The sequence below is a fragment of the Eucyclogobius newberryi genome, unplaced genomic scaffold (genome assembly GCF_026437365.1).
Source record: "Eucyclogobius newberryi isolate DKJ021-1_F unplaced genomic scaffold, fEucNew1.0.hap1 SCAF_2, whole genome shotgun sequence".
In the NCBI taxonomy this organism is placed as follows: domain Eukaryota; kingdom Metazoa; phylum Chordata; class Actinopteri; order Gobiiformes; family Gobiidae; genus Eucyclogobius; species Eucyclogobius newberryi.
Window position 1 is genome coordinate 7,060,489 of NW_027315834.1, and position 22,197 is coordinate 7,082,685.

At 38.9% G+C, this 22,197-nt stretch overlaps 1 protein-coding gene across 1 annotated transcript in view; it reads right to left on the reverse strand.

Moving 5' to 3' along the window:
• LOC140368292 (serine/threonine-protein kinase WNK1-like) overlaps positions 1–20,890 on the reverse strand; it is a 128,630-nt gene extending 107,740 nt beyond the window's left edge. Inside the window, 2 exon segments of the mRNA XM_072455262.1 lie at positions 15,363–16,772; positions 20,510–20,890. Coding sequence (XP_072311363.1) covers positions 15,363–16,289 — 927 coding nt within the window. The 5' untranslated portion in view covers positions 16,290–16,772; positions 20,510–20,890.
• Between the last annotated feature and the right edge of the window lie 1,307 nt (positions 20,891–22,197).

Sequence of the window (22,197 nt, forward strand, 5' to 3'; positions counted from 1 at the left end):
ATGCATGCTTTCGTTTTGAAATTATATAATTCTGTTTGCTGCATTTTGGGTGCTACACTTGAGGAATACTAAAATATTATAAAGAGACTTTTTAAAAAAAAAACATTAACATTTCTAGTTTGCACCCTTTCTTTTTAAAGTATGTTTAAAAGGGTAAATGCATTTTATCCAGCATTCAATAAATTGTTAATAATAACTGTTAATAAACAGTTTTCCTGACTTTCCTGCAGCTGAGCTCACCAATGCTAATAGTTCTCAATCAATCATTTGGTAACAAACTGTTCTGCGTTTCTGAAACTGACATTTCCCTCTGCAGTTTTATTTAGAGACAAAATGAATGTTATTGTCCTTCTTTGTAATGATCATTAATTAGGTTTATTTAGGTGAGAGATATCAAATTTCATTTCGGAGATATGCAAAATTAGAATATCAAGTATTGATAGTATATATAACATGACGTTTCCGCACTTTGGTGGTTTTGTGCACATTTGATCACATTTCTGATGCACTGTTAAAATATTGTCTGAATATTGTTATTGAGCTAATATATAAAGTATGGAGTTATTATTTTTTGTCAATATTGCCCACCGCTACTTAGAACTACCTTAGCTGTAATTTAGTCTCATTTTAGACCTGGTTTAGCCCCAACTTAGACCTGAAAAAATTCAGGTTTAGATTTGGTGGCGATTAAAAAGTAGGTAACATTTAGGTGTGCTTTTTTGGACTATAGATTGAAGTAAAAATACTTAATTATGCTTCTAAAACTGTAACGAATATTATGTGTCAGTCAGTACGATTATTGATTAACCAAATAATCTTGGTACCTGTAACATAAACCAACCACAGAGGAATTGACACAGTTTTGTGGCCTTCCTGATTTGATGAGTGATGTCATGTTATCTGCAGAATGTGGGGAATCTGGGATGAAAGTAGACCCTCTTCAAACACACACAAACACACATTACAAAGAGCCAGCAGCACAAAGAGCAGGTCACACAGAGAAGGAAACAGGAGCAGACCATCACACGCACGGCCCAGCAGTGACGGGACAGGGCAAGGGGCAAGGGGTGAATCCATTTTATATTCATTTATATATGTAGGCATTATTGTAAAAATAATTTAGGGTTGGCTGTAAAAGATGTATCAGAAAGTAATGAGGCAGGCAAGGAAATCTCATAGAAAGTTTTAATAGACTGAAATAACCTGGGCTAAAAATCAGATCTTGGAAGTAATAATACTAAATATACTAATAATAAAATTGTAAACTAAATTTCTATATTAAGCAAAAGGCTTGAGACAAGATACCAATTTTAATACCAAAATTATAATAAAAAACTGTCCTTTTAGATCAATAGAATGTCATTCTTAACACAAAATCACGATAGTTTCATTAATGTTACCTTGTGGGCTTACATTTGTTCTGATTAATCATGATCATTCTAAAACAGGAAAAGCTATTCAAATTAGCGTCTAGAGTCAATACTACTAGTAGTTTTAGTATCAATTTGTATGTCATTTTTTAGGGAAAAACAAATTAAAAGTTTTCAGATGACAACGTCTGAATATGTTTCCTCCTGGAGGAATGAGGGATTACACCGACAATTAACTGCTTATACTTGACAACCTAAGAAAGTACTAATTTAGGACTAAACAAGGTCTAAACTAGAAATAAAGCAGGTCTAATGAGGAATCAAATCTAAACCAGGTCTAAAAAAGGTTTAGACTAAAACTGCACCAGATCTGAGGATCACCAGCAGCAGCCCAAGTACCACTTGTCTCAGATTGACAATCAGATTACAATAGGCTGCGAGTGACTATAGGGATTTGTACATTTTTCATGTCAATGTGTCAACAATTCTGGAGTTTTATTTAATATGTGAATTCTGGGAATGGACGATTATGACTTAATTTTATTAAACAAAATAATTTCACTCTGAGTTCTGTACAGAAGTAAATTGAATTATATGGAAGACTTATTTACTGTAATACTTTTGTGACATGAACATTGTGTGACATATTGACCGACCCACAGTGTCCAGTTCGCTTTACGCTGACGCCCAAAACCTCCTAACTATTTTAGAGCCAGTCACATGTGTGGAACACTACCTGAGACGGCTGCTGTCTTAAGACATCCTGTAGCATGTACAGTATGTCACAACACATCTCAAGAACTATAAAATACAATTTACCAAAATACCATGTTCTCAAAGACTGGTCTAGGCATTCAGACGTTTTAAAGTGAATATAGTAGTTATTGTAGCAGGTCAGAAATAGGGTCATAATTATATGATGTAGGAAGGTTAGCGTTCTTTCTACTGTACAGCTGTATTATACATGTTTTGCCTGGTTTGGTTCATATTTCTATACCATTTTATATACCCAGATACTGGGTATATAAAAAATATAGAAAATACTCATTTCTTACCAAGAGTTGACATGACCTTGTGATAAAACGCTGTATCTTCACTGCTGGCAACTTACCGGTATATGTTGAGCCCACATACTTAGCAAAACAAAACTAGTGAAAGTTTGCATCAGCTGTTTCCTGTTTATCGACGCTAGACACATATTTCCAGTACATAATGCATCTTACATTAGCCAAGCCTAATGCATTATATAAAGAGAGATTAACATGCAGTGTAGAGGAGCAGAGAAGTGAAATAAATGCAGAAAAATATGAAGTATTTTCTCGTTTATTCTAGCTTTAGCCATTTCTCAGTGATTCAAACTTGTTTTTTTTGTGGATTGCCGAGATCGGCCTCATGGTTACAGAGTATAATTCAGGTACGATTTAGGTTTAATTTATTAAGAAAATGGGTTTTTGGGTGACGTCAGTAGCAGAGCTATAAGATAGCAATTATTTCCCAAGTTTGTGGGGAAACAAAAAACAAATGCATTTGACAGTTAAATGACTAATTCCACCATAGAATTCCGCTCAATGTTAAATCGTGGGCCGTTTAAGATGAGCTCATGTTAAAGAACGCAACATATTGGCACCAGGCCTACACTGATGAGACCGATACTAGTAGCATGAATAAGTATTGTGGTGCTGCCTCCAAAACAGGAGTAGGTTTTCCTTAATGACATTCCCGCCTCCTCAAAGCCAAAAGATTACACAGCGCTGTTGATGGAGCGAATGACTAAGCACAAGTCATAGTAACAGAGCAGGAGAACCGTAAGCACTCTGTTCATCTCCATGTATGGAACATACGGCGGGGGAAGACGCAGGGATTAAAAGGGAAAAGCAGATGAGACAGAGCTGATAATGAGTACAGATGACGATGTGTGATTAGAGAAAGAAGTGACAGAGAGAAAGAGAGGGAAGAGAGGGAAACTGAAGGTGCGTGAAAGAGAAACAGAGATAATAGCGTGAAGTCTGACGGCATAACAGAAAGATGGACCGTGCCAATACAGTTTTTGATTATTTTTCACGTTAATTTGTGAACTTGACTAGATTTTTACAGTTGATTGAAAAATCTTGAATCAGTTACAACAGTAAAAAAGAAATTGGTTGTTTTTGCAATAAATTCTCCATAAGACGAAAAATGAATTAGTATTCAATCCACTTGAATATGGTATTATATAGGGCTCGACTGATCGACTTTTGGAGGGCCGATATCGACATAAAGCAGGTTGGATGTCCCGATAGCCAATCTAAATAGCTGATTAGCTTATTATAAAGAGTGTCAATGTGCCTATGAGTTTAAAATCTGCCTCTAAACACTAAATTTTAAAGGCTGAAAGTATATTTGTATGTCACTCTTTTTAAGGCTAGTCTACTATTGAAGTGCGTTGCCTGATAGGAGTGGCTGATTAATATGCATGTGCGGTAGTTACTTTGTGTGGATGCCATCACAGCTCATTCACAGATCAATATGGTCCAGTAAACATAGATAACAAAAGTGTAAAATGTCTTGATCCATTCATGCATTATAGGGAGGTGAGCGACTTCTACTTCGGTTTTCATGTCGAATAATAAGCTTGAAATGTATAGCGCTGATCAAACTAAAGTTACATTCTTCCCCTGCCCAGTAATCTCTTAACTGTAGTACAGAGGCTGAGCAGGTATATGACTCGTTTGCAACACCATTTTATTTAGTTACATGAACTAGACAGAGGGCCTACGGACCGTCAGCGGCAGACACTGACACACGCACGCCCCGAAAACACAAAACGAAAAACACCAACACGAATTTCCGATCACGTGATCGAATTGGGATATCCCTAACAAAAAGAGAGTTAAAAGTGCTCACAGACCTAGTTTTCCTTCAACCACAGTTTAAAGGTGGAATGGATGATTTTTTTCAGCAATTTTTTTATCATATTTCCTCGTGGCGTGGATAAATCATTTGTCCTGCCACGTATCAATCATAAAACGCACCTACCGCTCACCTGCAGCCGCGTGCGGGTCGTCCCCACGTTTCCGCGTGCCTAAGCGCATGGATCTATCATAATATAGTTCCCTCAGTGTACGGGGCAAAATGAAGACGGAGAAAGACAGTTCGAGCTGACGCAGAAGTGGACAGAAATCTACGGGAGACGAGCGATGCGATGCGATCCATTGCGCTAATAAACAAACGCACATGTGTGTTGTATCAGTTCACACGGGAGAATGCGCATGCGCACTTCCGCCTGCGTTCTCAAATCGCCGAAAAAATCGTCCATTGCGCCTTTAAGTTAACTTTTCTAGTTGAGTATATCATATTGTACGTGGCACGTAAATTAAAGTGAATGCCAGCTTGATGTTATACCCTACACTGTAAGCAAGGGCTGCATGATTTTTCTGGCCTGTACTGCTATACAATTAGATTTGCAATGTTTTAACATTGACGATTCTGTTCAAAGATCACATTTTAAACACGTCCAGAAGAACTGACCAAAGACTGAACAGACAAAGTAATAAAATAATAACCTACTATTTATGCAGAATAAAACAGGATATTTAGTTGTTTGTAAAGAAAATTATGCTACTTAAAAAATTGGTGCTTTTGCGATTGGCTAACTGCGTTCATTCTAATTGCGATTTCGATTCAATTGCGATTAATCTTGCAGCCTAATGTAAAGCTGCTAGGGCTGCAGCTATCGATTATTTTAGTAATCAATTAATCTATCGATTTTTTCTTCGATTAATCGATGAATCTGTTAATTTTTTTGTACAATCCGTAAACCATTCAAAAGCATATTAAATAGTTTTTTTTTTAAATAACTTTATAGTTCATTGTAATAAACAAATAGGAAATTGAGTTTCTGCCTTAAACACATTTTATTCTTAATTTCACATAAGTTTGTGACCAAAACAGCAACATTTCACGCTCAAGTGTTCTGTTTGTATATAAAAAATATATAAAGAATATATATAGAGGGCTAATTAACTTGTCACCAGACTAACAGTTACAGTATGAATTCATTTGCGTTTCTGTCACATAACTTAAAATAAGACATTAGTTTGTAAAACATTGTGTGTGGGACAGTGATGCTGGTGTTTGGAGCGGTGGCTTTACATTTTGCCATTTTACGGCGTTGGCTCTGTGTCATCGCGGACTTTCTGTTTCACATCAGATTATTATAACATAGTCGCGGTCCTCCTGCGGTTTCCATGGATGTATTGGCCGTTTCAAGGCACCGCAGAGGAGCGTGTGGCATGTTTGAAACGTACAAGTGTGACAGGGAAGCAAAGTGAGGACGTGGGGGAGCGTGGTGGTGCGGTGAGGACGCGGGTGCTGGGGCGGGCGGCGTGCGGAACTAGTTGTGGTGGTTGCTCGCGGCAGCTCGCGGCACCGAGCTCTTTTACACAACAAAACTCTTCCCGGTCGCAGCTATAATAGATCCATGGGTCACACTCGTGAGTTTAAAACACGTCGCTCTCTCAGTTGCGCTTCAGTTGCTTCAGGAACTACCTCCGTGGGGAAGAAAAGCGTCACAAGTCGTTCCGTGCGCTCCGCGGGCCACAGATTCATGTGTTTTTAATAAAATATGTAAATTAAACGAAGCATCGAGGCAATAAAATAATAATCAAAGCTTTTTTGTAATCAAATTATTCGATTGAGTCGAATAATCGTTGCAGCCCTAAAAGCTGCTATTGCAAAATGGGTTGCTTACAAGATTTGTCACTGTTATTTTAACAATCAGGCATTGGCATATTTAATGTAGAATTTTTTTTAGCTGTAAATGACCATAAAGGACATTGCAAGATCTGGAAACACAACATCTGTCTCATACCTCACGCACTGTTCCGGGCTAACCCTGTAAATCAACGCTCCAATGCACCGTACACATCCAAATAGCTGCTCCATGATTCAATTCACACCTCTGACAGACAAGAGAGTCAATCCTGGACAAAGTATGAGTTTGAAGATTGCACAACATGCCACTTGTTCACTCTCTTTGCCAAGATTCCATGTAATGCCGTTTTGCCGTGATGACTGCCATTACAACAAAGCAAGAAATGTTAATGTAAAAATGTATTTCAGTTCCAAAGGGTCAGAATAAACAACTTTTTACTACCACTATCCACGTACAGTATAGACATGATATTTTATGATTTTTTTGCCAATCCAAAAAAGTGTTTGGCTTTCCAAGTATCAGGTCAGGATAAAACCAAGAGTCAGGACTATTCTAGGAGTACAACAATAAATCAGGACTAAACCGGGTTCAAACTCCAAACTAGAAATGAAAAGAACAAGCATATAAATAAGTTCCCTTCCTAAGTCAATTCATCTTATTGATCCGGTTGCGTAACGATTATTTTAAGTAAATAAGTAAAACCGGTTCTCAATTTCCTTCCCTATAGCACCACTAAATTGTAATAGTTAAAATGATATTAAAAGGTGCACTATAGCCATGTTTGAACTGGTCTTGCTCCCCCAGACCGGTTCACCGAGAAGCACTTTGTCACAGGTCTTATCATCTTCCATGCATGTTACACAAACATGAATGTTTTCTAATCAATACAACCTAAATTGTATCTGAATTATACTTTTTAATCATGAAGCCGATCTCAGCAATTCACAAAAACACGTTTGTAGTCATCAGAACGCCATTTTGAAAATCAATGTTTTGATTTTCTAAACAGTGTCAATATGACTACAACTGAATTTGCCATCTTGTTCTCACCCGAGTTTGTGGCGTTATCATCTCCCTCAAAAAAACATTCCAGGAGTCAAAGTGAACCAGACTGCTTTGGAAACTAGACATCTCGGGGTCCAATTTGGACCACTTAATTGGGCCGGTATGGTTCACTTAAGACCGTGGAGACACTCTAAGACCGTGCCAAACTGTTTCAAAGTGAACCAGTGGAAACATGCACCTTTTCTAGAGGAGTACAATTCAGATATGTGGAGGCGGAACCACTCACTGCAAGAATGCCACGTTTTCGAGTTTTTTTCTGAAAGACAGGCCTGTTTAATGCCACATATTACAGAAGATTTGTTGCACCTTTAACTTTCATAAACAGATTAAGCGGTTTCTACATGTCGCTTAGTTCACATAGTACAGTAAAACACAGTCATAACAGAACCTGAAGCCACACTTCACCATGTGACTCTGGAACATTGCGCTGAAATGCACACCAGAGATTCGGGAGAGCAGAGCGACCTTAATCAGACACTGCCACAAACATTACTGAGCTGAGAGAAGGAAGGGGACAGGGAGGACACACACCCACATCCTTCATACTCAAATATTTAAAGGGGTTTGGTTAAAGTTAGCAGCACAAAAGAGATTGAGAGGTTCATTCAATTTATGTTTTGTACATCACTTCCCATCACATTTGGGTAAGAAATATCATGGTGATTTTGAAGATATGTTTATAATAAAATGCTGCAAAAAAGCTGATTAAAATTAATACAAATTTACCTAACAAATAAGATATATTTATGCATTGTGTGGGTAATTTTACAGTCCTTAAACCTCAACTATTACATTTAAAAACATGTTTTAGCTAGGGATGCACATTTAAACTGTTTCTTTAACCATAGTTGGAGCCCTTAAAGGTCAATCAAAAGCCGTTCAAACACACTGATTAGTCTTGATTATGAATGAACCACTGAGCAGGTAAAAGATCAATAGTTTCCCATCTGAGGCAAAGAGTTGAATAATCCAGTCTAAAGTTAAATAGACCTTGAATGTCAACACTACTGCATCTTGAGGTATTACCAGTTGTCCAATTTAAACTGATTCACACATGGATTAAACAGGAGTCCTGAGCGGGGGAAAAAAGGGGTCTATTGCCAAATTTAAATTGCCAGGCAGTGGCATATTCACCACAATTTATGCCACATTTTGTAATAAAGGTGTGGGTTGGTTATGTTTTAGTAGGTGGTGTGCCTTGGAGACTTATCAACCAAAAAAGTGAACTGTGACTCAAAAAAATCTCTCTGGTAGCGTATGTGTGTATTGCAAGTATACACAAGTACAGCAGATCACTGGAAAACATGTCTGGAGTGCACCCTGCCAATACAAGAAAAATTTAGTAATTTCCGTCAGAATGAACAAATTAACCACAATAATCAATGCCTTTTGGAATTGAGTTTTTCTTTTCATATCTGAAATAAGCACATGATAAAATATCCAGCAATGTTAAGGCCTATCATTTCTTTATTTTTGAGTAGAAATTTAGCAAATTGCTAGTTTATGCAAGTATACACAGTCACATGCTGTACATGTCAATAGTAATTAAGTAAGTGTGAAGAACAAAACATTTTACATTAAACATGTTACAGGAATAATGTGAAAAGAAACATTTTATTTTATTTGCTTAAAACTGATTTTGCAGAATAAAGACCTTGTAAGTCTAACTGTAGCATTTGCTCTAAGTATATTACAAAGTTCACTCAAGAGCACTGCATTAAACCCAGCGGAAATCCTGCAGGCTTTAAAACTGATCAATTCTGTGGCTTTACCCACGCAAATACCACATCTCCATAAAGACAGAAACATCAACACATGCAGCCACACACACAACTGCAATGACTGAGAGGAAACGGGAAGGAAGTGACAGACTTATTTGTAGTCATCGTTTCAAACATTTACGGGCACAAGAAAGTACACCTTTTGCAGGGTAGATTATGTATAAAAGCGCAATAAACATACTATAAACATTATTATCATTTTGATTAATCAAAATAGTGCGCACGTGTCATCCATTTCTAATTAATTCCTCAAACATTCAGCACAACAACAGTGCACAAAAATGTCTTCTATATATACACACAATATTAGAATTAAGTTGCATTTCAACAAAAGCAAAGTAGACTGTAACTCTTGTAAGTTACAAGAGAATGTTGTAACACAGTTACCGTGTCATAGACAGTTCATAAATGTGTTGGCATAAAGGTAAGAATGTAAATGTTTTAATAACATGACTCCTTTATTTCTAAAAAAAAATAAAAATTGTAAGAAGTTTAATGTCTGTCCAGCAGTGTGACATGAAAAATCACATACCGTATTTTGCGCACGAAAAGGCGCACCGGATTATTAAGCGCACCATCAGCTATTTGTGTACCATGTGTACTGGTCCATACATAAAGCGCACCGGACTATAAAGCGCATGAGATAAACAAAACAGACAGATAAGTCAGAGTCAGTTGAGCTTTATGAAACGCGTTCAACTCATTCAGATCAACATTGTTCAACATCAAAACACACTCTGCTACCGCTAACAGACACGTTAGCATATCCAAATCAATTCTCAGCCTCGTTCAGTTGCAACACGTAAAATACAACACAATACACTCACTTTTTCAGTTCATTCCTCGTCCTAAAATCCTTCAAATGCCGCCGAAGTACATCCCGCACAGCTATGACCAGACGTCCCGATTTACCTGGGACAGCCCCGATTGTTTACGTCCCGTGTGTCCCGTTTTAATGTCTGCTGGAGTGCATAATGGTAAAAGCAGCCAAAGCGCCAATAGTGCTCAGTGCTAAAATCTCTTGGTCATGGTCATGGTCATGTGATCCCGCATCACGGACTCACACGGCAGTTCAGTGATGATTCCGGCCTTATGATTCCCACAGTTGACTGATAATTTAGCCCGTAAGCGCATTTCCAATAATATAAGAGTTCCAATGGTCTCTTGGCCCAAGATGGCACATGTTGTTGGGACTTCCGGTTCCGGAGTACTGTAAATATAGTCGCGCATCGGCGTCTCGTGTCCCAAATCTTCTTTATACACCATGTACCTACCACACAAAATATCTTCGTGGTCAGTAAGCACAACCAGAAATAAACCATATATTAAGCGCACCGGACTATTAAGCGCACGGACGACTTTTGAGGACATTAAAGACTTTTACGTGCACACCACAGAAAATATAGCTAACATTTAAAAAGTTACACACAAAATTATATAGTGCTTGTGGAAAACCTTCTTTATGCAAAAAAAGGCAATACGGTACATCCTCGGTGACTGTCATGCTCTGACGTGTGTGTGTGTGTGTGTGTGTGCGCGCATGTTCTTAGGGTCTTGGTAAATATGTGCCCTTTGCGATTAATAAACCACAAACTTTGGGCTGGCTCTGTTCTTTATTATATTTTCTTCGAACCTCAGCCCAATCAAACAACTTTACGAGCCAGATCTCCTTGTTCTCTCAACCGCAACGGTTTGAAAACTTTACTTCACGGCTCCCGTTTGCTTAGGGGGGAAAAAACATTCTTGTGGTGGTCGGGTGCTGGACAAGCTCTGGGATGGCCTCTGACACAAAAGGAGTTGAACTTTGAACCCCCAACCCCCAACTCCTCATCCCTCTGCCGGTGAGCTTTGTCCTCCTCAACTACTTTCTTATTTCTCCTTTTGATTGAAGACGGTTATCATAAATTGATTAAAACTATTTTGTGACCAAATAGACGACACAAATTATCAACAACTCCATCAGCGTGATCCGTCAAAATACAGTTGTAAAATGTTGGTATGTATACAATGAAATAATAAAATATCTTTAGGTGAGGCATTTATGTGGGGACAGCAAAGGGAACAAAAAAATAAGAAAAAGCATGAATTTTGACAGTAGCCTTCCCTTAAAAGAGACATATGCAAAATCTACCTTTATAAACATTTAGCCATGCCATCTTGCGTTTATTCCAAACATTCAAATTCCAGGTCATATACGTAAGGTTCAGGAAAGTTGTGTGGCTAGTTTTGAACAGTAAAACAATGATGAGCTGCTTGCTACGGCAGAGTTTATCAATTCTGCATTTTGTTTACAGGAACTGTTTCTAATATTACGCCGCTTTAGATCAAAACTGCAGTTTACAAGGAACAAAATGTAAAATAATGATCACATAGTTATAGTTATAGTATAGGGATAATAGCATAATAGCATAATAAGTCTCCTTTAAAGAAGACCTATTGTGCTTTTGTCTGCTATATAGATCTAAACTACTACTTTACAATTAATTTTGGACAGTTTACAAAGCAAAATTGCTCTAAAATGTCTTTATTATGAATAAAAGTCTGCTTACTTTCGGGTTGAAAACCATTGGACTGTTTTACGGTCCTTCGCCCTATCTAGAGCTGCCGTACACGATAGCGAGCAGCAGATTTTCTTTCATTAAGTTCTTTCTTCTTTTGCGTCAAAAGGGCTTTGTGACGCTACTGAATCCTACTTGTGTCACTGTTTAGCTAAATTAAATTGCAGAACGACGTAAAGAGCAGTGGGCCTGACACGGAGAGCGGTGAACACAGGGATAGCCGGAGCGAAAGCGCCTTGTCCGCAGGAAAATAAATATTCCTCAAATCACTTTAAATACAACTTCCAGAGGTCAAATGGGAAGAGGAAAACGATCTTTAAGTAAATTTTGCATAATAAGTCTCCCCATTAAAAGGGCTTTTCTTCAAAAATGGTGACCCTTGATTTGTTACATAAAGTAATGTTTCAGAAAATATTAGACATCCCATCTTCCATGGCTAAAAGATTTGGGAAAACGATTAGAAGTAGTCTAATTAGATTTGCCAGTAACGTATATGTATGCATGTTGTTAAAAATCAATATTCAGCTGTGGGGAAAACATCTGGCAGTAAATGTTTTAACTAACCAAAATTAACACCAATATATGAACTGCTAAACTCATAGAAGAATCCCGTGCATTTCACAACATATTTACAGAGATCTACAAATAGATTTAGTAGGTTTTACACATAATAAGACCTGACAAAACAGAGGGCATTACATTACCAACATATCTGCACCCTTTGTGATACATTACTTGTAACAACTCATATACATCATCTTTAAAAATGCTTTCCTTTCAAGCATTACTTCCTACCTCCTAAGTTGAAGATAAGCGAAGGAGTGACCTAGCTATTCACTCAGTCTATTTATCACGCTCATTCTTAAGTGACCCCAAAGTGAGTCATCGCTGCCCCATCCCCCAAAATTCTTTCCCTCCATCCAAGTATTCTTCCTCTCAACACAAGCCAAACTTCAGGATAACAAATGCAGGAAGCTATAGATTTCAAACAAAACACCACCAGCAGATAATGAGGATATGGGCTAAAGTTGATTGAAATATCTTGACTATTTGACAAATTTGACATTAAAACAGAAAAAATCTCACCAAAAGCTGAGTTGATCTTGTGATAAATCTCTGTAATTCCAGAGATGCTAGCTTATATGTTGCGCCCACAGACTTAGCAAAACAAAGTTAGCACATTTTAGCATCAGCCGTTTCCTGTTTATCGATGCATCAAGACTCAAAATATTATATTTCCAGTGTATAATGCAAAAGTAGTTTCCCGTTTAGCCAGATCTCACAGCCACACAAGCTTGGAATTACCATACGACTTTTTGTGACTTGCTGAGATCAGCCTTATGATCAAAAAGTATAATTCAGGAATGATTTAGCTTTATTCTTTAAAATTGTAATTAAAGCCCAGCCCCAGTTCAGATTTTGGAGGTAAAAGGGGGATTCATTCCTAGAGCACTATCCACCTACTACATTTCCCACAAAGAAATAGACCAAAAAAAGTGAGGGGGATTTAAACCAGCTCAGCATTTCTGTCATCACTGTCCATCTGATCCTGGCTTTCACCGGACCCCCATTGCCATGCCCACCCAGCGGCTAATATGATTGGTCCAAGTGTGTAACTTTACTCCTACCAGTCAACGACATGTCAGCAACTGCTCCGTCAAACACCCAGCACAATGAAGGCCAATGCTGGGGAGGTCTAAACCAGGTAGAAGACAGGTCTAAATGAGGACTAAACTAAAGACAGGTCAAAGGCAAGTCCAAACCAAGTCTAAACCAAATCTAAACCAGATCTAAACCAAATCTAAACCAGACACTCACGCAGACAGAATGAAGGCTAATGCTGTTGGAGTGGACCACTTGTCTGTGCATCAAATTACAGCTGAGTGACCAATACAGGGTCCAATCGTTCCAGAAATGTGATATGCAAGGGATTATACTATGACCTGCTGTGGAACTTTCATTTATGATTATGATACTTCTGAATTTTCTGCTTCATCAGATGGTCTCAAGTGTCTGAGTCGGGACAGCTAATGAGCACATCCTCCCACATGTCCTTCAAATCAACTAAACTAACCTTGATACGCTTTTAAGTGACCGACTCGGGTAGAAAAATTTTACATTTTAGATGTGTAGCTAAAGACAACAATGACTCCTCGCATTCCATGGAAGGAATTCCAAATTTTTTATTTAAATAAATAAATAAATAAATAAATAAATAAATAAATAAATAAATAAATAAATAAATAAATAAATAAATAAATAAATAAATAAATAAATAAATAAATAAATAAATAAATATATATATATATATATATATATATATATATATATATCTATCTATCTATCTATCTATCTATCTCTGGATGTGTCGAGGACAGATTAGAGCTCAGAAATAATTACAGCTTTTTTTATTAGGTAAAAGCCGACCAAATAATCTCCACATTCCTTTTTTACAATTATCCATGGATCATTTACAAGAATAACGTTGGGTAGCTTTAATCATTTCAGCCGTATCAAGTTGTGCATACACATCCAGTTCCCTCTTCTCTGAAACCATGCCAACACAACAGAGTCATGACTAAGCCTCTCCAGACCCCTGACCCTGCGTTGCATCACTGTCTCCTCCGTTGGTTTCATCAGCGCGCCACGGTGCAGAACAGCCTCCTGTGGCGAGGCTCACATTTCTACAGCTGTGTCTACATCAACAGAGCACGCCTCAAGTCGGTGTCTTTATAAAAAAAAACTATTACAACTGTGACTCGGAAGGACAAACCCCCTATTTGACCCATTTTTGGTGAACAATTTGTATATAGAAGACAATGCAAATGTCTTTGACGAAAAAATATGTAAAGAGTAAGGATCTGTGATGTAGTTGTTCTAATGTAATCAACTAATCTAATTTGAAACAAGTTTGCAACTAGGGATGTGATGATATAAAATTATTGGGTTACGATTACTGGGAGAAAAAACTACACAATTTAACGTTTATTCATGATTAGTGAGAACAATGAAATCTTAACTGTTCTCTCACGCCAAGTGATACTCCAACCAAGAAGTACCACCACAAGCAGTTTGCAAACAACAACAGTTAAATCAAAGCGAAACAAAAATAAAACCAGGAGCTGTAAAAAAATTCAAAGACTCAATCAAATAGACAGGTCTAAACTAGGTCTAAATCAAAATCAAGCCAAGATTAACCCTAGACTAAACCAAGAGTAAACCAAAAGTAACCTGAACCAAGATTGAACCAAGACTAATAATCAAAAGGTAATAACAGGATTATGAAAACGTTCTAAGAAAACCAGGCCGTAGGCGGCGCTTGAAAAAAGTAATTCCATTTTTTTTATCGATATGGAAAGCCAATGTGATCACACTCCGCCACTTGGGAGCGGCGTATCGCGGCGTATTTTCCGGCGCTTTTACAAAATAAAGCGGTGCTTTAACGCGGCGGTCTCTTAATTTACGCCATACGCCGCTCCTAAGTGGCGGAGCGTGATCATATTGGCTTTCCATATCGAGCGCTGTATCAAGCGAAAAGTACTTGCACGGACGGTGCCGTGGTGCTTTTTGCACACGCTGCCTGCGCACGGTTATTTTAATACCTGGCGGTATCTTTTCAGCATGGCGGGGGCCCGCCGGAGCATGGAGGCATATTTTGGGCATGGCGGGTTTTGGCATGGCGCGCAGCCATGCCAAAACCCCTCTGCGAGAACACTGTAAACTATCAACAAGAATCTCTGAAATGGCAACTGAAAAACTGAGAGCAACTGCCTTAGATTCTGAAGGATAAAAGGCATCTACTGTTCCCAGTACCACTGAAAAGGTTTAATCTTAGGAGCATTGGCCGAACCAAATTCTCAACGCGATCACAAACAAGCAGTGTCTGTTTTCTTACCTGTAACTCACACCAGGCCACCTCCACGGTCGTTTCCGTATCCAGCCCCTTGTAAACCGTCTTAAAGGAACCCCGTCCAATCTCGATATCGAATTTCAAGAATCGTCCGTCCGGTGATGTGCCCACGGCTTTGGTCTCGGCCTCCTCGATGTCGTCCTGCACGCGTTTCTCTGCCTCCCTCTGCTCGGCCCTGGCCTTCGCTTGTCCTCTTTCCTCCTCCGTCTCCCGCTCCTTCTCCTCCTGCTCTATCAACTTTGCATTTTTTTCTACCAATTCGTTTTTCTCCAACTGGATCGCGACATCAGGCTGTGCACTTGCTGCTTTCTCCGTGACTTCCAACTCTGCTGGGATTGGCTCGTGTACCACCACATCTACACTAATTTCGCTCGTAATTTGAGGAACGTGGCTTTTAGCGCTACCCGTATCTAAATTTACCTCTGTATTTTGATTGGGTTCCTCCACCAATGCTACGCCAATGCATGGTTCAAGACTCGAGGCAAGACTAGGTTGTAAGTATGGAGCCCTATGGGCATCTCTCGCGTCGCTGTCCCGTAAACCTGATACCGTTCCTGGGGCATGAGGCGAGAAGAAGGCGGGCACTCCTCCATAATCTGGGGGTGAGGTGATGATTATGGCGGCTTTACTGGGAAGGTCCAGAGCTGTGGCATTGGAATCGCAAATGACGCTGCGCCTAAAGAAGCGGTGTTCGGCTGTCCTCGAGTCTCGGTCCATTGTATGGCGTCGTCGCTGCACTTCTGGGTGCGCACTTACCCCTAAATGCAAGTCAGAACTAGCAGAGGAGCCATTCACGTTTTTGGGGAGGTTTTGAGATGTGGGGCATGGGGAGGTAGAAGGGGTAAGGTGGGGTGGGGTGATTAGTTTCACAGTTTTTTTGTTGCTATTGCTTCCAGACATTTCTCCAATCATAAATATAAAATATTATTGCAGGTAAAAAAAGGGAATGGCAACAAAAAAAATAAGCTCGAAAAAGCGTTCCTCCTTGTTTGTAAGCAGCTCTCTACACAGCTTCACTAAGAAATCCTAGAGTTTCTCCGAGTCCCTTCAGAGGAGAGCAGAGGGGAGCCCCAGGGGAGGGGAAAGGGCCTTGCTTCAGAGGCGAGGCCGTGAGAGTATGAAATATTCCCAACAAAGCAGAGGTGCAAGTGCTGCAATGTAGTGGCAATAGTCAAATCAGCACTCAAATCCATTCTGCTGCCAGCATCGAGAGAACCCCAACCACAGCATGGAAAGACTAAAGCTGAGACTGTGCCAGAATCCTGAGCAGATCCAAATGGGTTATTCAAGTGTTGTCAGTGTGTGTGATGGTAACCCCAAGACGGTGTAGGTGCTAGGTGCTAGGTACAAGGCCAGGCCTGGCCCAGCCTGCGGCCAGCTCAGGGAGTGCAGCCTCTGAAAGGGAAAGAGAGAAGGATTTAATTTGCAGTTATAAATCAGACATTATTTTCACATGTGGTGTGAAACCAATTGTCCCAGCCTCCATAGTTTATGAGGCAGTTCAAAAGTTGAAATAAAAAATATTTTAAAACCTTTTTCATAGACCACAGAATGTAAAGCTAAATGACCCTGTAGTTCAGAAATGCATGACACTGATTCTAGTATTACCTTAGAAGGTGCTTCAGTGTTGTAAGTAAATTGTTGAATTGTTAAATCATGCACAGTGACCTCAATATGTAATAGAAAAAAACATAATACCAATAATTTAACTAGATAGGCCAGGATGAAAAGATGACAACACATTTATTGTTCATTTTAGATTTGTTTTCATTTAGTCTAAACTTACAACAAACAAGAATGGCTTTCAATATTCATTTCTTGACCATAAACAAGGCAACTTTCGACAATATTTTGTGCTGATTCAAATGTATTCCTCCAAACTATATGCTTTAACTGTCAGAGTATTGGCAGATTAAAAACCTCCAAATGTATAATTGACAATTAGAAATGATTGAATCTCCATTCAAATCTGAATAGTCGTACATTCATAACTATTACCGTAGTAAGACAAGTACTACTGTAACAATATTTCCATAATAGTGTAGGCTTAGTGAAGAACCTCTCATCTGTGTGGCTGGTTAAAGTGGAGTAGCGATTCAAAGACTAGCATTAATTGTTCCATGGTCCAAATTTAGCCCAAAGTCCCCACAGCACTGACCTCTTGGCTGGGCTACTCTCTGGCCATTCAGCAGCTTAGCATAAGAGAGGAGGGAAAGAGGAATGGGAAGGGAAAGGGGGGCACTTAGCGACAGAGATAGCACCAGACTATACTGGCACATATGACGGGAATATTATAACACTACACTGCAGCTGAAGAAAGAAAACAAGAGAAGCGGCTGTTAACAAGAGAAGTGGCTGCTCCGTTCTTGTGTAACACTTCAAACTGGAAGGATTTGTTACACAATACTAACTGCAATTACAAAAATTCAAACTGTAAATCACTTATTTACTGGTCCGACTGCAACAAAATTATACTGTAACGTATAACTCGTTTCCACTGGTTCGCTTTGGAGCAGCTCGGGACAGATCGAAAGTGTCTCCACTATCTTAAGTGAACTGTACTGGCCTAAAGTACTCCAAAGCAGACTCAAAGAAGTACTAGAGGGAGTACTAGCATCCTTTTGGCTCCTGGTGTGCTTTTGAGCAAGATGATGGGATAAGAGAGAATGTTTACACGAGCTTTAGGCATGTCTCACAGTCAAACTAAATTGGAATTATTAAACATATTTTTTGTGAATTGCTGAGATTGGCCTCATGATTAAAAAGTATAATGCAGGTAAGTTTTAGGTTTTATGTTATGATTATTAGGTTAATCGATAATTGTAATTATTCAGGTCACAATTAAATTGTAAGAACCAAAAAATAATAATCGGGACAATTTTAAAAGCAAAATCAAGTATTTTTGGTTCAATATACAGCCCAAAAAATACACCTAAATGTAAAGACCTTTATTTTATCTGGCCGTTTTTGTCAAAGTTAACATTATTTTGTCTTTCAGAGTACATTTCCATCAAACCGGTCACAAACTTGAGGAACAGTATCATGTTAGACAACGAGAATGAAAGAAAATTAAAGATTTCACTTTAGTTTGGTCACAGTCTAAAAAATCGTGAATAATTGCTAAATTGGGATGTTTTTTTCACAATAATTGTAACACAAACATTTCATATTGTGACATCCCTAATTAGAAAACATTAGTTATTTGTTATGTTTGGATGAGGTCAGGTCAGAGCCAGGCCCTGAACATCCACTCCTCTGAAGTGAACCGGTCTGGGCGGCCAGGACCAGTCCAAACATGGAGCAAATATACCAAATACAAGGTTGGTTAAACTTAAAAAGGTGCACTACAAAATTTCTGGTAGGGGATCCACTACCTGCTTATATGTTAATGCATTGCCTGGAATTGTCTACAGTATGGCTTTAAAACATGGCATTTTATTATATATATTTTTAAAAAGTAAAACATGACAACACGCCTCTCCACTGATCTGATCTGCAACTTGGCCAGATGGCATCTCCCACTTTTGTTTCTATAGATAGAAGTTTAAAGCTACACTGTAGAAAATTCATGGCAAAACAATTATATCTGGAGATTTTACTGCTTTGCATTGAATGTTCCACAGTATGACACAAATGTACTATACCAATCCTGAAATCCCAGCATTACAGGTCAGATCTATGGACATGGTAAGAATGCAGTTTTTTAGTATTTTTAAGCAACAAAATTACCTGTAATTGAATAAATATAAAATAGGCAGGTTTACTGCCATACTACTGTGGAGCATTGCACCAGAAAAGTTACATAGTGCACCTTTAATATTATGCATTAAGCTACAAATAAAGCATAGCAGTTAATGCCAAAATGTACTTCATGATAGTAGATGATTGTTCTGCTACTACACACACAATATGGAGCCTGTCAGAGTATTACATGCAACTTTAACAGAACATACTATATACAAGCTTGCTAAATAGTCAGCATTTATGAATGATGATGATGATATACCGTTTGTCATTGCAGTTTTGGTGTTGCATAATGTCTAACGCAACACAAAACAGCAGCCAGTGCAGAGGTCATGTTTTAGTGTGTCATGTTGTTGAATTTGCATCAACCTATTGTTTCAATTACTTCCTAGTTTATACTCAGTTAAGCCTCATAAGGAAGCTCATTATAGCTGGAAATTCAGAAAATGGGATTGCAAAACTATTGTTATTTTAATGCCATTATCCCTGTCGCAATAAAATGTAGCGCCATAATCCAAATCTAAAAATCTAAAATGAAAATCTGTTTTCTCATCATTCATTTACCCAGTTGTATTTTGATTCCTGCATGTTTGAGTTAATCCTATATTGTCCTGCAACTAAGGCTCAAACTAGTCCCCTACCCCCTATCCCCGCCCACATCTCTGTACTTAGTTTCGTGCGTGCGTATGTGTGTGTTTCTATTATCAAACAATTTTTTGATCAACTTCGCAATTAAAAATAAATAAAATGTTAAATTATCTATTTGCGTTATAGCTCAATACTAAATACCATGAACAAAGCTTAATACGTCTCCTTTAAAATGTAATGCTATGTAAAGATACTGGTTTACCGTTCTGATAAAAAAAATAAAAATAAATAGCAATTTATTCAAAAATACGGTAGCTTGGGCTTTTCATGGAGAGTTGCACTAAGCCCCTCGTGCGTTTCCATATAGGCTAGATTCTAGAATGTAAACACTGAGACATATACAGACATTTACACAGCCCTCTACCCTTCTGAAGCTAAAATAAGAATACTTCAGTCAATTTAGACGTCGTTGACCATAAAATGAGTCTCTAGTACTTTTGATTTGAAATTAGACACAGTAACAGGTTATCTGTATTTGCTGCTCATTTGCTGACTTGAATGTGTGTTTAATGGTGCAGTTGTGGTGGGTCTGCACCTGCCTGAGCTCAGGTAAACACTAGTGCACAAACAGATCCATCCTCCTGCTCTATTATAGTATAGATTTACAGACTGCAGGCAGAAGAAACTCAAAAGGAAGTGTATCAGTGAGGTTATGCAGCTAACTTTGTCTATAAGCAACACACAACACAAGCCAGCAAGACCTGCTGCAGAAGCCTTGTTAAAACACGAGCTGCTGTTACCTTTCACATCTGCGTTAGCTCCACTGTTACCGAAGAGAAACTGGAGATCAAACTTGTTTAAATCCTCTTTCGCTCCTCTGCAGAGCTCCGCGTCGCAACAGCGCACACGTCCGTTTAGTGCGTCACATTCAAGCTACAGTTGGTTGTCCAGAAGCCCCAAATAATGTACAAAAAAGGAGAAAGTTGTCCACAAAGCAAGCACGAGCTGCGAGTCCGCAGTGTGCCCTGCGTCCACCGGAGCCCGCACACCTCCGACCAGCCACACGAGCCGAGTCCTCCGGCTGGAGCCCGCTCTCTGGGACTTCTTTAATTCTGTGTGTCACTGCTGTCTGTGCGGCTCTGCAGACGCGACTTCTCTTCACAGGTCCACAGATGCATGGCTCCTGATGTGCATGTGTGTCTGCGTGTGTCCGTGTGTGTCCTGGTCTGCCGCGCTCTCACAGCGGCGGCGCGGTGCGGTGCGCTGCTCCTGCTCCTCTGATCATTCTTCTGTGATGACTCGACAGCGAAGCTGCGCAGCACGCAGCAGCGGCAAAGCAGCCGTGTCTGTAACGCACTGACGCGGAAGTGACACATGTGTGCGCCTTCAAACAAAACTGCAAATCAACTAGCAGCTTATGTGAAAGATAGATTTGAACCAAACCTTAAATATAGAGAAATGTGTGTCCTCTACATCAACCCAAATAACACATTCTGGCTCACTCAAACACTGACATTAGAAAATGTGTCTTAACTTCTAAGAAAAGTTATATTTTGATTGTGTTCCAATAAGATGAGTTTCAAAAATCTAAACTAAGAAATATAATTTAGAAATGTGGTCTCTGGTCTGCATTAAATACACACTGTTTAAACTAAGGACTGCAGATGAAATCAACTCGTACTGTGTGAGGTAAATCGCTCAACTCTGTTTTGAGAGCTTTATTTTTGCAGCTCAAAGCGGAAGTACTTGTATTTTCTTATTTGCGTGACTGATCTGCCAGAGGCAAGCTCCAGCTGCAACGTGAGCCTTTATTATGTTTAAGTTTCATGCGCTCTCACTGTTTTATGTTATTTGTTTCTCCTTGTTTTGATGTTTTTACTTTTCTCCAACCCGACCGGAGGATTTTCTAGAATTCAGGTTTATTTTGATTTTATAATAAGTATGATTTTTTTCTTTTTTTTTTCTTTACCAAATCACATTTTTAACTATCACTGACCTAAGGCATTGGAGCTACCTAGAGGAAAGGGGCCAATAGAGCTCGGGATTGTGTCCTCACAGCTTTTAGAATGTGGCTTCCTCCCACCGTCCATACACATGTATGTGTGTGGTAAACTGGCAACTGTAAATTGTCCCTGGTACATGAACGCGAGTGTGAATGTTTGTGTGTTACCATTGTATTTTCTAACTCTCTACAATAAACCCACCTTTGTATTGTTACATTCAAACCAGTCAGAATGGTGATTGGTAAACATAAACTGATCTGAATAACCATGTGAGTTGGTACAGATTGGCAGCCATTTGACCCAGCCTACCCCAGGGCAGTCGTGGCCATAGAAGAAGCTTACTTACTTACTTACTTACTTACTTAGTGACTTACTTGTTGTTCATAGAGAATAAGTCATAAGAAGTAAATACGTTAGTTTTAAATGGTCTAAAAATCTGTGAAGACTGTGAATTCCCTGTCCTGTTGTGTTTCAATATTGATAAA